The sequence below is a fragment of the Pleuronectes platessa genome, chromosome 9, assembly GCF_947347685.1.
Source record: "Pleuronectes platessa chromosome 9, fPlePla1.1, whole genome shotgun sequence".
Classification (NCBI taxonomy): Eukaryota; Metazoa; Chordata; class Actinopteri; order Pleuronectiformes; family Pleuronectidae; genus Pleuronectes; species Pleuronectes platessa.
Genome location: NC_070634.1, coordinates 1,207,690 through 1,223,817, shown reverse-complemented (window position 1 = coordinate 1,223,817; position 16,128 = coordinate 1,207,690). Strand labels below are relative to the sequence as shown.

General features: G+C 42.1%; 1 protein-coding gene across 8 annotated transcripts in view; it reads right to left on the bottom strand.

Annotated features, from left to right (window-relative positions):
• szt2 (SZT2 subunit of KICSTOR complex) overlaps positions 1–16,128 on the bottom strand; it is a 186,204-nt gene that overhangs the window by 11,243 nt on the left and 158,833 nt on the right. For 6 of the 8 annotated variants that reach the window (XM_053430322.1, XM_053430326.1, XM_053430323.1 and 3 more), the window contains 3 exons: positions 15,939–16,019; positions 15,171–15,245; positions 2,401–2,466 (listed from right to left, as the gene is read on the bottom strand). In XM_053430322.1, the coding sequence (XP_053286297.1) occupies positions 2,401–2,466; positions 15,171–15,245; positions 15,939–16,019 (222 nt within the window). Of the gene's footprint in view, positions 1–2,400; positions 2,467–5,727; positions 5,809–15,170; positions 15,246–15,938; positions 16,020–16,128 lie in introns of those variants that run through there. The other 2 variants (XM_053430328.1, XM_053430325.1) reach the window with 2 other exon arrangements.

Below are 16,128 nucleotides of genomic sequence, written 5' to 3'. Positions count from 1 at the left end.
TGCAAATGCAAATGGATGCATGGAAAGGCTACACTGTGCAAATAATTACAGCACAAAGAGACAGGGAAGGGCTACTGCTGCGTTTCTTTTAACCGGACCTTTTGCCCAGAACAAATACAAATAAGCTATATAAAATCAAAGAAGAAAAAAAATTGTGCAGAGCATCCTGTTTCAGTGTCAGGAACCTTTCCAGCTTTTTTTCTCAAAAATTCCAGAAACCAGCAACAGGACAGACGACCTGCATTTCTCCCCTCACCACAGAGACAAGAAAGAAAGAGTATTTTTTGGCACAGGGATATGAAAGATGAACGTTCACTTTTCTCTCCCCGGTGGTGCTCCTACAGTCTGGGTGTGATATTTAGCCTGTTTTGTTTGGAGCCAAGAAGCCACAAGGACTACAGACATATCTTTAGCTCAGAGGTAGTACATTTCCTGTGTGTGTCATCTTCACTGTCCAGCTAACATTTATTATTTCCAAACATGTAATCCCAAATGTTTCATCTTCTGGATATTTGTACACCCTGTGTAACTCTGACAATAATAAATTGTTTGGTTGAGTCCCAGGGATATAGCTCTTATCCTGCCAGCCTCACTCAGTGAAAGAGAAATGAATGACAGCAAAATCAACGAGAGAAGCTGTCATCATGAGGTCTTCCATACATTACACATATGAAGACGATTGGACAAAAGACATAAACAGTTATGATTGTAACGCTTAAAATAACCACATCCACTGACTTTTCCCTTTGAGGTTGTAGCCTCTCATTTTCTGTCATGGACAATTGACATAATTAAACATATATTTATACGCATACAAACATTGTGTTATGTCAATCAAGTAATTTCACAAACAGGTAGCTAGTAGCAGTGATTCAGTGGCACCAGGTTCTAAGTAAACACCAACCATCTTAAAGATGTGTCTAGGTGTTAAACAGATATTGTTGAAGTCTTGTGATATTTTAAAGTAATAGAAGTTTAACTTTCTTCATAGGGCGAGGACTGTAATTAAAGATGACCAAACCTGAAATATTACATTTCAAATGTCAAATGGTGAAAATCCACATACACTTGTGATTCCTGCTTTCATGTGATATATCATATGATACATTTTTTAAGCAATTATATAAAGTACGCTTCTTTTACCTGATCACCAACCAGACATATTTGAATATATGAATTCAACACAGGTGAAATAATGATTTACATTGGATAAACAACACATGCCTGAATGTAATCTTCATCATATTATTGCTGTCAACGAAAAGCTTGCATCTCCATTCATAAATTAATACAATTTATCATAATTAATGTCAGCTGATACCCCAGGAATCACTATTGTTTGAAGTCATTACATAAACTAAGTTCTACCAGTTCAATAGTATCTGAATCAATAACGACTAGGGAATCCAAGGGCCAAGCTCCTGTCAACCCCACTACTATAAAAGAGGAAATCCAAGAAGAAATACTGAAAAGCTGTTGGATTAAAGAGCAGAAGTACGGAAGCGTATTGCATTCACTGATATGTCTTGTTAATTCATAAAGATTTTTTTTTTAATAAAAGAACATTTTCATGACAAAGAATTATTCTGCTTGGTTTTTCTGAATTAACAAAATAAATTGTAAATGGTCTTTATTTATATTGTTATTTTATAGTCCTGATGACCAGTGCTTTACCATAAAGTTTTACATTCTCACACACATTCATACAATGCATACATGTGCAGCACTTTATGACAAGGTGCAATTTGGGGTTCAGTATTTTGCCCAAGGACACTTGAAACGATGTAAGCAAGCAATGGTCCGATTTTTTTTCATTCATCTTGATTATTAACCAAGATAATTTCCGTAAAAAGGAATCTGCTGTTTTTTTCTGAAATAGCAAGATAATTAAGACCTTGATTTAGAAAAACACCTGATTTTCTTTACTCTCAAATTAATAAAATGTGCTTCTGTAAAGAGGGGATAAAGGTGGTCGAACAGACACTCTGTCAATCACAAGCTGGGACACCCACAGCACCAAATCAGCAGGCATGGAGATGGACAGTGTGTTGAAAGTCAAGGAGGAAAAGGTAATCACAGAGGAGCTTGACTCATTGCTTGATACTTTTTTTTCATCAAGAACCTGAAACTTTGGCAAGTAAACCCAGTCTTTGAGACCCTACATCCAGCCAAACGTGATATTTTTTACAATCCAGCTGTTTGATGACAGCTGTAGCTCCTGCTGGTATGAAAGCAGCCTTCATTAAACACTGAAATCCATTCATTCCCAAAAAGACAAAACAGGCAAGTAGATTTGCAAAAGAATAGACCAGGACTGATGGCAGCAAGCAGAGAAGCGGGGAGGGGTGACGCCTGATTGTAATGAGACAACCCCTGCCCCAGAGAATAGCTGGGACATACCGCACAGTCAGATACTGGGGTGGCATCTGGAAACGGCTTGCAACGAGGTTTGTTGAGGATGCTGCCCTGATGGAGAGATGACATAAGGTGGGACTAGGCAGACATACAGACACAGATCGATGAGAAGGAAGACAAGAGAGATACTAAAATGTTGAACCATCTCCATACTAGAACAATCCAATAAGACACATTACATACAAACACATTTACAGGAGTTCATTATAACTCTCTCTGTCTCTCTCTCTCACACACGCACAAAATGTTAAATGGTGCAATCCTCTAGGCATAATGGCGTATTATTAAGTACCTGTGCATTGACAAAAGCAGGAGCATACAGCTACTGGGAATACCATACATTTGAGTGGGGAGGCATAGGTGAGCTGTTATTGTAGAAAATAAATTATTAAATAAACATTTAAAATAGGTGAGACAATGTAACTTGAAGGGCGTAAAATAAAAATCTGAGTTTTACTCGTGAAAACCTGAGAATTCTTGTTTGACATACAAGTTTATTTATATAGCACACTTCGAGAGCAGAGAAGTCACAATGTGCTTTACAGTATATTTCCACATAGGAGAAATGCATTGGTGTGGTTGGTGCACTGGAGAGAAAACAACAATTGGACATAAAATAACAATATATACAGTAAGAAACAATAAGTTATGGGCATGTGCGGTGCTAAGGTGCAGTGATTGGTTTCGGATAAATTATGTGCGAGGGGGTGCAGAGTCAGGGTGATGCAGGGGGCTTTTTTGTGAGCCCCACTGCCATGGGGCAAAAACTGTTCAGGTGCCGCAAGGTTTTAGTCCTGATAGCCTGGGACTTTTTTTACGGATGGGAGTCTCTGAAATATGTGGTGACCGGGATGGGAAGGATCAGCAATGATCTTGCCTGCTCTCTTATTGGTCCCGGAGTGAAACAGGTCTAGGAGAGCCGGCAGGTCGCAGACGATGACCTTCTCAGCTGACCGAATGATCCACTGCAGTCTGCCCTTGTCAGTACAGCAAACCAGACCGTAATAGTTGCGGTGAGGATGGACTCAATGATGGCTGTGTAGATCTCAACCATGCCACTTTCCATCATGTTGAATTCCTTCAGTTGCCGCAGTAAGAACATCCTCTGCTGGGCCTTCTTGATGGTGGAGGTGATGTTCTCCGCCCATCTCAGGTCCTGTGCAATGATAGTCCACAGGAATCTGAAAGACTCCACTCTTTTAACTGGGGAGCCGTACATGGTGAGGGAGGCGGTTTGGGCTAAGCTCCTCAGGAAGTCTGCTTCCATCTCTATAGTCTTCAAAGCATTCAGCTCCAGGTAGTTCTGGCTGCACCAGGAAGCCAGGCTGTCAACTTCTTCTCTGTGGGCGGCCTCGTCCCCATTGAAGATTAATCCAATTAGGGCTGTGTCGTCTGCAAACTTCAGGAGTTTGACAGAGGGTTGGCTGGAGGTGCAGTTGTTGGTGTGGAGCAGGGGTGTCTAACGCAAGTATACAGTGGGCCGAAATAAAAAAATTGCTATAAGTCAAGGGCCAGACGGGTTCAACGTATATTCAAAACGTATTGAAAGAACCTTAGTGCACATATTGAACCTGGAACTAACAAGGCCTATAGAGTATTGCCGATAAAATAACATTAATTATTAAATAGAAATAAAAATAATAAATAATACATGAATAATTCAAGTGAAAATATTTTCTACAGCCAAAAATAATTGACTTTAAAAACTCTTCTGTTATACACATGCACGAGTCCACTCCACGGATGAAAATCGACAGCTGGACAGTATCAGAAGTGTCGGTGATCTCATCCGCAGCAATGGATTATGAGATGAAATCTTTTCCCTTTCCCACAAATTGTTGTTGGAGATTGGCAGCAAGGTGACGCAAACGGTCAGAAACGGTGTTTCGGCTTAGGCTCACATTTAAAAATGCTTGCCTTTTTTCTGGGCACACGGCATCGCAAACTTTTAATCATGCAGTTTTTGACAAATTCTCCCTAGGTAAAGGGCCGGCTTGATTTAGCAACCTCTGCTTCCACAATAAAACTGGCCTTAACAGCAGCCTCGCTTTGTGATTTGGCTTTAGTGAACATAGCCTGCTGTGACACCAGACTTCTTTTCAACTCCTCTACCTTCTGTAGCCTTTGTGTCATGTCCAGATGCTTGTATCCGTCTTGGTGCTTTGTTTCATAAAGTCTTCTTATGTTGTATTCTTTCAATACAGCCACACTGTCTCCACACAAAAGACACACAGCTTTGCCCTTGACATCTGCGAACATATACTGGGGGGGGGGGGGGTGTCTTTGTCAAGGCTGGGAAGAAGAGGTGTGATAGCTGTGGAGGAGGGTTGGGAATTTGGGGTTAGAACTGGTCCATTGTCAAGTCATTCAGGTCGTTTGCAAGTTTGAGGTCTTCCAAGAAGTGGGAGGATTTGGTTTTGCAGCCGTTGATCACCCTTAAGGCCGGTGCATGCTTCTGCGTTTTCACGGGCCCGCAAGCGCAAGAGCCCTTCCGGGCCCCTTACGTGCTTATGTATCTCTTCTTACGTGCTTACGTGCGTCACCCAATTTTTCTAACTATACGACAAAGCGACGCGAGCCTCACGCAGCCTGCAAGGCTTGTGATAGGTCTGCCTACTACATCCCGTTCGGAGTCTAGTTTCCAGTTTCATGTCCCATAATACCGGCAGAAATCACGGAAGATTTAGAAGAACGAATATGGACCAAATAGAAGAGCACTTGGCAGAAGAGATCCGATAGTATGATCGCTTGTATAACCCGTCACTGACTGGCGGATTTGTCCGCCAGAAAAAGGCTACGAGGAGCAGCAGTGGCTATGTAAATAAACAATCGACGAAGAAGAAAGAAGTCTCTAAGGTCGTCTTCGACAAAAAACATTACTTCGCCTAGTGTTCTGGCGGGGAATTGGTTTATAAGACGCGCAGCCCTTGGGGAAGGTTTGGGAAGCATGAATGACAAAGAGTCCTGCGACACAGCTGCGTGAAACGCCGCTGACGCAGTTGCAGAAGCATGCGCCGGCCTTTAGGCCTTTCCAGACTGACGATGAGTCGTTGGCTGCAAATTGTTGTTCCAGCTTCTTGGAATACTGTCTTTTGGCCTCCTTAAACTCCTTGCCAAGCAAGTATTTAGCCAGTCTGAACCTATCCATGTCCCCACTCTTGAAGGCCACCTCTTTCTCCAAATGGAGCTGATTGAGTTTTGCTGTGAACCAGGGCTTGTCGTTGTTGTAACTCACCCTGGTGCGTGTTGGAATACATCTGTCCTCACAGAAGCTGATGTATGACGTCACAGCATCTGTGTATTTGTCCAAGCTGTTGGAAGCAGTCCCAGTCTGTGTTGTCCCGGCAGTCACGCAGCTCCTCCACAGCATCTCTGCTGCTCCAGTTCTTAGATCTCAGCACAACAGGTTTAGAAAGTTTGAGTTTCTGTCTGTAAGCCGGGATCCGATGAATAAGAGCATTGTCGGATAGACCCAGAGCAGCGCGGGAAACTGCATGATAAGCCTTGCTGATGGTACTGTAGCAGTGGTCCATCTCTGAAGCACAATGAATCACTTTCGGGGTTTGTAGTTGTTGTTTTTTTTACTTGGCGTCACTGTTGTTATTATTGACGAGTCATTAATTCACCATGAACGTGCTTGGTGTGTTAGCTACAGCTACGTCTTCTCTAGGGGCAAATGAGTGAGGCGTCGGCTGCTTTTGACGCGAGGCTCCGTGTGTGTTCAGTGAAACCTCCACATCTAGCGGGCTGAGCTGGAATGACACGAGTAGCTCATAGGCTGGGTTTGATATCACACAGGCGGTTTCACATCATCTTGGCGCAATGGTTTTTTGATCCTCTCTGCTCCGTTGTTTACCAGGGTGTCCCCCCTTGTGTGTGTGTGGGGGTGGGCACTCAAAATAGGGCAATCTATTTTAGACAGGGTAAAAAGGTGCTGTTTTAAATGATCCTTGTGGTATTTTGACCAAAATATGTTAAAGACATTTCATTAAGACCCCAAGGAGCCATATCAACTGTGGTAAAATGGGCATACGATCGGTCCTTTAAGACCAAATGGAGAGAGTTACAAAGTATAGGAGCCACAACTGCAAAAGCACAGACTCCCTTAGTTCTAAGTCTAGATCGGGGGCCAACCAGCAAACCTCATTTAGAGGGCTTTAGAGACCTGCTGGTAACATAGTGCTGAAGCAAATCTTTAATGTAGGCCGGTGCCTGACCATGCAGAGCTCTATAGGTGATCACAAGAACTTTGAATTGGAGTCTGAAGTTAATGGTTAGCCAGTGAAGAGCAATCAGAATCAGTGTCACATGAGACCTTTTGGAGGACCTGGTAAGGAGTTTAGCAGTACCATTTTGGACCACATGTAAACAATCCAAGAAGGTTTTGCTGAAGCAGGTGAAAAGTGAGTTACAATAATCAAGATGGCACACTATGAAAGCATGAATGAAAATGTCTATCTCTGCTTGAGACACAATAGGCCGGAGTTTTGCAACGTTTCTCAGCTGGAAAAGTCAGAGTGAATCAGACATTTTACATGTTGGTCCAGTGTCAGGGCCTGGTCCATAGTGACAACTAGATTTCTTATGAATGGTTTAACCCTCGAGGTAAGAGACCCAAGCCCATCCTTTATCTTCAGGACAAGACAAGAATCTATTGAAGTTGTGAGCTGCTTGGCTACCAGTTTCTCCAAAATTAGTAGAGAGGGATTTCATTTTTTTTTTTTTAAGAGGTTGAATAACGTTTGAATTGAGCAGGGACTTGAACAGATAATAGAAAGAAGTTAATTATGGAAAGGACATTTCATTGAGGATTGCTGTACAGGTTTTAAAAAGCGAACTGCCAGGATTTGGCTAGTCAGAAAATAAATCCCGGCACTGCAGGTCCTATTCTCTGTAAATAAAAGTAGTGTCTGGGGCATAGAGAGCTCCGTCCTGTGGAAAATTTGAGCAACCTCAGGTCCCAAGGTTGCCGAAAGTGTATGTTTGTATTAACTTCCATTTGGCCGACGACCCGCACCCGAAGTTATATGTTTTTAGACAGAAATATAGCCAGTAGCATGCCTGAGGTAATCTTGTAGGACTCTGGCATTGCTCCTCCTCTTCCTCCTCACACAAAGGAGCAGATACCAGTTCGGCCATTTGGTTGATGTCTTCCTACGGCCCTGTTTAGCTCTCCTCGTGTAACGACAGGTCTCCTGTATCTCCTCCATGCTCTTGAGACTGTGCTGGGAGACAAAGCTAAACTTCTTGCAACACGTATGCATGTGCCATCGTATACGTGTACGAGGAGCTGGACTACTGCCTCATTCTACCAGTAGTGACAACGCCACTAGCAGAGCAGAAAACTAGAGAAGAATCGGTCATGAAGGATAAGTAGAGAGCAGCTGTCTGTGGCCACCGCATGTAAAACCATTCCCTTTTTTGGGGTCGTCTCATTTTTGCCTCTCCACTGCACCTGTTGTCTCTTTCATTTGCACCAAAGCAAGTGAACTTGGTTCACAATCACTTGTGCTTCCTAAATGGACTGATCGATATCCCTGAAGTTCAACTGACTTGGTGTTATACTGTGAAGATTAAGTGTTACCTTTTTTTGAGCAGTGTATATCCCAGATATTGACCATTACTGCTGAACACCCTTTAAGACTGTTTCCACAGTTTGGTTATTGATCTCTGAACCAGGGTGATGCCAAGTAATTATAAATATCCAAAAACAATTTTAAGAATACTCTGGTAATAACCGAATTTAAAGGCACTGAATTGATTACCTGGAAAATCAGGAGAACAGTTATGAGAGTTTATTTATTAACCACCTATGATCTTTGTACTACCTCAGCCTGCCCTTTTGCACTTGGAACTTCTACAACTAGCAGGTGCGCATGGAGATGCTCAAAGTCTTTGAACCCATATCCTCTTTGCACCTTTCTTTGCAATCAAAATAGGGCAACAAATTATATAAACTATAAAATGTAGTTTTGTTAAATTCTGTTTGTTAAACGAAAATGTTATTAAAATGAAAGTTCATATTTGTGAGCTGTTTTTAAAGATTTACAATGTCAGTAGGAGTCAAGCTTACGAATGTATTGAAAGATGTAAATGGGTTTGTATTTATATAGAGCTTTTCTAGTCTTGATGACCCCTCAAAGAACTTTACAGTACATGTTTACATTCATACATTAAGTGCATCTATTAGCAACACTTTCTTGTTTTATGGGGGACAATTCAGGGTTTAGGATCTTGCCCAAGGACACTTTGGAATGCAGATGGGGAAGACTGGGGATCGAACTGCCGACCTTCAGGATATAAGACGACTGCTCTATCCCTCAGCCACAGCCGCCCGTGGATGTACTGTTCATTTTTGGTTGCATGGGATTTGTATCTATATAGCACTTTTCTAGTGTTGATGACCACTCAAAGCGTTATACAATACAGTTTTACATTCACACAAACATTCGTACGGTGCATCTATGTGCAGCATTTTTCTCTATGAGAAGGGGCAATTTTGGGTTCAGTATTTGGAATGGGGAAGACCGGGATCAAACTGCCAACCTTTTGGTTTGTGGAAAACCGCTCTAACCCCTGAGCCATCATTCACCCACACATTCATATCGGCAGCACTTTTAATGACAATGGCTCGGCTTTCAGGGGCAATTGGGGTTCAGTATCTTGGTAAGAGAACGATCCCCCCGAAGCCACAGCCGCCCACAACAATCATATGGCCAGTATTATCCTTTGATAAATGCAAGAGCAGAGCCTTACAATCCTTAAACAAATCATCAACTGAAAACACAAGTAACGGTACATGATACAAATCGGTTTCAACTACACTGTTTGACTGACCATCTCAAGTTCAGTGTAAAAACACCTTAACAGTGACCTTAAATTAATACTATATTGACAGCTACTTGGAACAGATGACTCTTTACAATGGGCTAGGCAATGTAGATAGAAATTTTGTTAAATGGTCTATTTATGTAGTGCTATTCTTGTCCTCTCTCCTTTCATGACCTCTCAAAGCACTTTAGAGAAAAATTCATTCAAACATTCTTACAGTCAGGCACGTGCACAAACATTTTGGGGGGCAGGTGCTCAAACCAAAAAAAAGGGCACCCATCGCCAAAATTATTTATGAAATTAAAAATAATAATACTGAATAAATAAATAATGGCACCCCTGGACCAGGTAGGGTTACTGATTCGCCCTCATCTGTTTGACTAGATGATGGCCTGATCCAAGATAATAGAGAGCTGCTACCCTGAGCTGCTTGCTGCAGTTCCCTGTCCTTCTGCTTTTGGAGTCTCTCTTTTCTTGGCATTATGCTGCAAATTTAGTAAATTAGATAAATCAATGTTGTGCATAATAATCAAGAGTGACTTACATAATCTCTATGACAACACAGTACATACACATTTGTACTGTTTTCGGACAGATTTGAAGCATAAGCAGCATTACACTAATAATCAGTGTTGCCACAGTTACTTTGAAAAAGTAAGTTAGTTACTTTACAGATTACTAGATTTTAAAAGTAACTAAGTTAGATTACAAGTTACTTTATTAGTTACATTCAGCAGCTGCCGACAACACCCCTCCCGCCTCAACATAAAAATGACAACCGGTTTTGCCAACACACACTCTATGAGAAACCGCCGGAGGGGGCCCCCCCGCGCGCGAACGGAGGGTTCCCCCAGCGGTCGCCGTAGCTGAGGTGATCCTCGAGAAGGGCCCGACATTCGTCCAGAGCCGCCGTACCCGGTCCCCTCCAACGGCCCGCCTTCCGCACCGGCGACGGACACCACCCCGCGGTCCAAGAGAAAAGCACCCGCACCAGCAACGCCGTGAGTCGCACCGTACGATGACCCCCCCCCAAAAAAGTCGAGGCGTGCCGCACACCGAGCCTCCGGCGGCGTGGAGAGGAGGGCGACGGGGCGACTGCTTCCCCAGCCGCGGCATGTGCCCAGCGGTTTAACCACAAATACCAAAATAGTAAAGCACAGTGACTTGGACAAGTAACTTTAATCTGATTACTGGTTTGGAAATAGTAACGCGTTAGATTACTCGTTACTGAAAAAGTGGTCAGATTAGAGTAACGCGTTACCGGCATCACTGCTAATAATATACCACAATATACCTCACCAGACGTACCTTTCATTTCAATAATTTTAAATTAAACAAAACTATTGAACTCGGGGCGACATTCTCACAAGAACTCAAATAAATGCCCCGTCAGATATCAAAACACATTTGGGGGGAATTGATGACAGAGACAGTAATTTTTATTCTTAAATATTGATGAATGAAGCAGTGTTAATTTCGTTGACGAAGACGATGACGAAATATATTCGTTAACGACCTTTTTTCCATGACGAAGACGAGACGAAGACGTAACGAAAACGAATCTTTGAAAATAAAAACTATGACGAAATCTATTTTAATTTTCGTTGACGAGACGAGACGAGACGAAAATGTTGGTGGTTGACTAAGTCACAATAATTTTTAAAACATCATCGTATCAGGCCGTCATGAAGTATCAGTAGCGGGCGAGTGAATCTGTGTGTGTATGTGTGTGTGTGTGTGTGTGCCTGTGCGCTCCCAGATAGCGCTCCGGTCCGTAGCTCCGCCCCCCGCCTCGCGCACTCGCTCAGAGAGACACAGTGAAAGCAGAGCGCGTTCTCGTGGAGCAGCCTCTCAGTGACCGACTGCTTCTTAACTATGGAAACAGTGAAAACCAGAGTTTCTCTGGTCTCAGCTGCTCAGAGATCAGCGCCACAGCTTCTTCATCAGAGCAGAAGCTGCAGTTGGTTTGTACCGATGTTCAGTTTCTGTGTCCGGCTCCAGTCTGACCTGCTCTCCCTTTTTGTTTTCACATTTAAAATTAAATATATATTTTTAAGCTATTAGGCTGCAGCTATATGTTTTTATAGAAAAGGAGTTTAATGTGGCTATTAAATGTGACTAAAACTAGACTAAAATGGAATTAGTTTTCGTCGACTAAAGCTAGACTAAAATGTAATTTGTTTTCGTCGACTAAAACTAGACTAAAATGGAATTTGTTTTCGTCGACTAAAACTAGACTAAAACTAAGAAGGATTAAAATGACTAAAAGGTGACTAAAACTAATATGCATTTTCGTCAAAAGACTAAGACTAAGACTAAATCAAAAATAGCTGCCAAAATTAACACTGGAATGAAGAAAAAATTGGGCTCCAGCAGAAGGGGCACTTTTCTCATCCAGGGCAAAAGGGCCATTGCTTGAGCACACTAGGGGTCTATCTGTGCACGTGCCTGCTTACAGTGCATCTATGAGCAGCACTTTCCCTATCACACATCAATCACACACTCGCAGCACACAGCCATCAGGAGCAATTGGGGGTTTAATATCTTCTCCAAGGACACTATTTTAACCCTTATATGACTGTCATAACGACCAACTACATGATCGCAGTTTACCAACACAAAAAATATATGCAGTCGGCAGCCACTAACGGTTTACAGCACGGATGGACTTGGACCTCCAAATGAACACACATTACTCCAAAGACTGACGTTTTATATACAGTGCTGTGAAAAAGTATTTGCCCCCTTCCTGATGATATTACAATTTGTAATATTAGACAAAGATAACACGAGTAAATACAAAATGCAGTTTTCAAATGATGATTTAATTTATTCAGGGAAAAAGCTATCCAAACCTACTTGGCCCTATGTGAAAAGTAATTTTTTTGCCATTCAGAGGTTGATCATTGTCCTGCTGCATAAACCAAGAGCGCTTGAGCTTGACGTCAGGGACTGATGGCCGGACATTCTCCTTCAGGATTTTCTGGTATAGAGCAGAATTCATTGTCCCAGTCCCAAACCATCACACTACCACCACCATGTTTGACTCTTGGTATAATGTTTTTTTTTTCTGAAATGCTATGTTAGTTTTCAGCAGATGTAACGGGACGCACACCTTCCAAAAAGTTCAACTTTTGTTTCCTCAGTCCACAGAATATTTGCCCAAAAGTCTTGGGGATCATCAAGATACAGAAACAGTTAGTCAAATACCCGACTAGGAGGGAGAATACTCTGGACCACTGCTACAGCACCATCAGCAAGGCGTATCATGCAGTTTCCCGCGCTGCCCTGGGTCTATCCGACCACGCTCTAATTCACCTGATCCCGGCTTACAGACAGAAACTAAAACTTTTTAAACAGGCTGTGCTGAGATCCAAGAACTGGAGCAGCAGAGAAGCTGTGGAGGAGATGTGTCACTGACTGGGACATTTTTAGAACTGCTTCTAACAGCCTGGACGAATACACAGATGCTGGGCTGCCTACATCAGCTTCTGTGATGACAGATGTATTCCGACACGCACAGGGTGAGTTATAACAACGACAAGCCCTGGAACACAGCAAAACTCAAACAGCTTCGTTTGGAGAAAGAGGTGGCCTTCAAGAGTGGGGACATGGATAGTTTCAAACTGATTAAATACTCGTTTGGCAACGAGATTAACGAGGCCAAACGACAATCTGAACCCCCCGCAAGGCAGCTGGACCAGACGCTGTCTCCCCCTCCACACTAAGGCACTGTGCGGATCAGCTGTCTCCAGTGTTCCCGGACATCTTCAACACCTCACTGGCTGAATGTGTTGTACCCGCCCTGCCTCAAAACATCCACCATCATCCCCGTTCCCAAGAAGCAGAGGATCACAGGCCTTAATGACTACAGACCAGTCGCCCTGACTTCTGTAGTAATGAAGACCTTTGAGCGCATCATGCCGCGGAAAGTGATGGTTGAGTTCTACACAGCCATCATTGAGTTCATCATCACCTCATCATCACCGTCTGGTTTGCTGCCTCCACTGCCAAGGACAAGGGCAGACTGCAGCGGATAATTCGGTCAGCCGAGAAGCTCATCGGCTGTGACATGCCGGCCGTCCTAGACCTGTTCCACTCCAGGACCAGTAGGAGAGCACGCAAGATCATTGCTGATCTTTCCCATCCCGGTCACCACCTATTCCAGAGACTCCCATCCGGAAAAAGGTTCCGGGCTATCAGGACTAAAAACACTTTTTTCCCCATGGCAGTGGGGCTCACAAACCAGCCCCCTGCATCACACTGACTCTGCCCCCCCCCCTTGCACATAATCTAGAATTGATATATTATTGGCACTATCACCAATCTCTGCACCTTAGCACCGCACATGCCCATAACTCTGCTACTGTATATATTTTGTGCTATATTGTTGTTTTATGTTCAGTGCACCAACGAACGACACCAAGGCAATTTTCTGTATGTGCAAACATACTTGTCAAATAAAATAATTCTGATTCTGATTTTGATTCTGATGTTTTTTGGCAAATGTGAGACAAGCCTTTGTGTTCTTTTTGGTCAGCAGTGGTTTTCGCCTTGGAACTCTCCCATGGAGGCCATTTTTGCCCAGTGTCTTTGTTATTGTTGAATCATGAACACTGACCTTAACCGAGGCAAGTGAAGCCTGGAGGTCTTTAGATGTTGTTCTGGGGTCTTTTAGGACCTCCTGGATGAGTTGTCGATGCACTCTTGGAGTAATTTTGGTAGGCTGGCCACTCCTGGGAAGGTTCACCACTGTTCCAAGTCTTCCTATTTGTGGATAATGGCTCTCACCGTGGTTCGCTGAAGTCCCAAAGCCTTAGAATTGGCTTTGTAACCCTTTCCAGACTGATACATGTCAATTACTTCGTTCTCATCTGTTTTTGAATTTCTAGAGTTCGCAGCATGATGTGTTGCTTTTTTAGATATTTTAGCCTACTTCACTTTGTCAGACAGGTTCTGTTAAAGTGATTTCTTGATTCAACAGGTCTGGCATTATCAGGCCTTGGTGTGGCTAGTAAAATTGAACTCAATTTTCCAAAATATGTGGTTAATCACATTTTTTGATTTATCAAGGGGGGAAATTACTTTTTCACATATTGGTAGGTTTGGATAGCCTTTTTTACCTTAATAAATGAAATTATCATTTAAAAACTGCATTTTGTATTTACTTGGTATATCTTTGTTTAATATAAAATTTGTTTGATAATCTGAAACATCTAAGTGTGACAAATATGCAAAAAAAATAGGAAACCAGGAAGGTGGGAAATACTTTTTCAAAGCATTGATTATACATTTCCAAGTAAAGTAATCTCCATATTGAAGAGGTGAGGCGTATTGAATTATGAAACGGAAATCTGCTCTCTTATTCTCTCCTTTTTAATCTCACAGAAAAATAGGCAGAGCTTACACCCGGGCAACACTGCCATCGTGAATGGAGCGGGATAGCTGCTCCCCGGATGTGATGTTCACACAAGCAGCGCATTTCCTCAAATGAAAGTACTATATATATATATATATATATATATATATATACATATATATGCTATATATGCGACTAAATACTAGGACTCTGCGTTATTAAGATGTGAATATTCCAGTTTTGCAATAACAATCAAAACCTTTTAAACAAATGAAAGGATTCAGTCAACAGAAACCTGAGAGTGCTTTAAATTTGAATCTGTGGTGAAAGATAATTTTCTTTTTTGCTGTAAATTTGCATGTTATGCTGAGAAAATAGGGTAGACGCGACTCTGCGCTGCTTACACATCTGATTCGAATTGCTGGTGCATGCAGTGTAGACGTTCTGATAACATGGGTGCTGAAATGAAAAGCAAGTTGTTCTGCATAGCACAGGCAGCACTCACAAAGTCAGTTTGGCCCAGGCTTTAAAATTGTGTGACCCCAAAGCAGTGCCAAGCATTTACCTGGGAGTTGACTGTCTGGCCCATGGGAATGCGGGAACACTCCAGTGCATACTGCTTCACACAGAAGTAACAACCCTGTGAAAGGGAGAAGGCACACAGAAAACATGTGCATTCAACAGAATATTTGATATTATTTTTAGAATCACAGAAAGTAAAAGGTATTGTTCAGACATTTTTGTGAAAAGTGAAAAATATGCAAAATGCATGGATTTCTATGGCATGTTGTTTGGACGGATTTCCTGTTTGGGCTAAATCACTTTGGTGATGCTCCCGAATGTTAATCTGGAAACATCGTCACATTGGTTGCAGAATTTGTTCCAATACTCTAGTATATGTCCAAAAACCTGCAAAAATAATGACTATAAAATAAACATCAACAAGATTTTTACTGATATTTTAATTACAGTGAAAACATTGTAATTGTTTAAATATTTCGAAAGATGCAGTCCCATTGGGAAAAATTGCTGTCATATGGGGCAATACTTTACTGTAAGGTCGTCATCAATACTAGAAAAGCGCTATATAAACACAGACCGTTTACCATTTACTTACAACAAGTACAAGTTTAAGCTTTCTTAATACTTAAAAATACTTAAAATACTTAAAAAACTGCTTCAGATAATGGTTGGCTTGGAATTTACACATACATGAATTGCAGGTAATGAGCGTTCAAAGCAACAGATACCAAAGGACCACCAATTGTGATTCCAGCAAGCGCAGTATGTCAATGAGCATAGTGATGAGCACCTCTAATGATCCGCATCATACCTGAAAAGCCAGTTCCATCAGCACAATCCCACCTGGTAATGCCCTCTGGAGGTGATATGCAGTGGTGCCAGATGCTGAAGTCTGCAATGTTTATTTACAAAACAATCTTACAATTAATTTATCTGATATAGGTGTTCCACTCGATAAAAGTATACTGTCCACTTGGTGATGATGATATTTGATATTGACA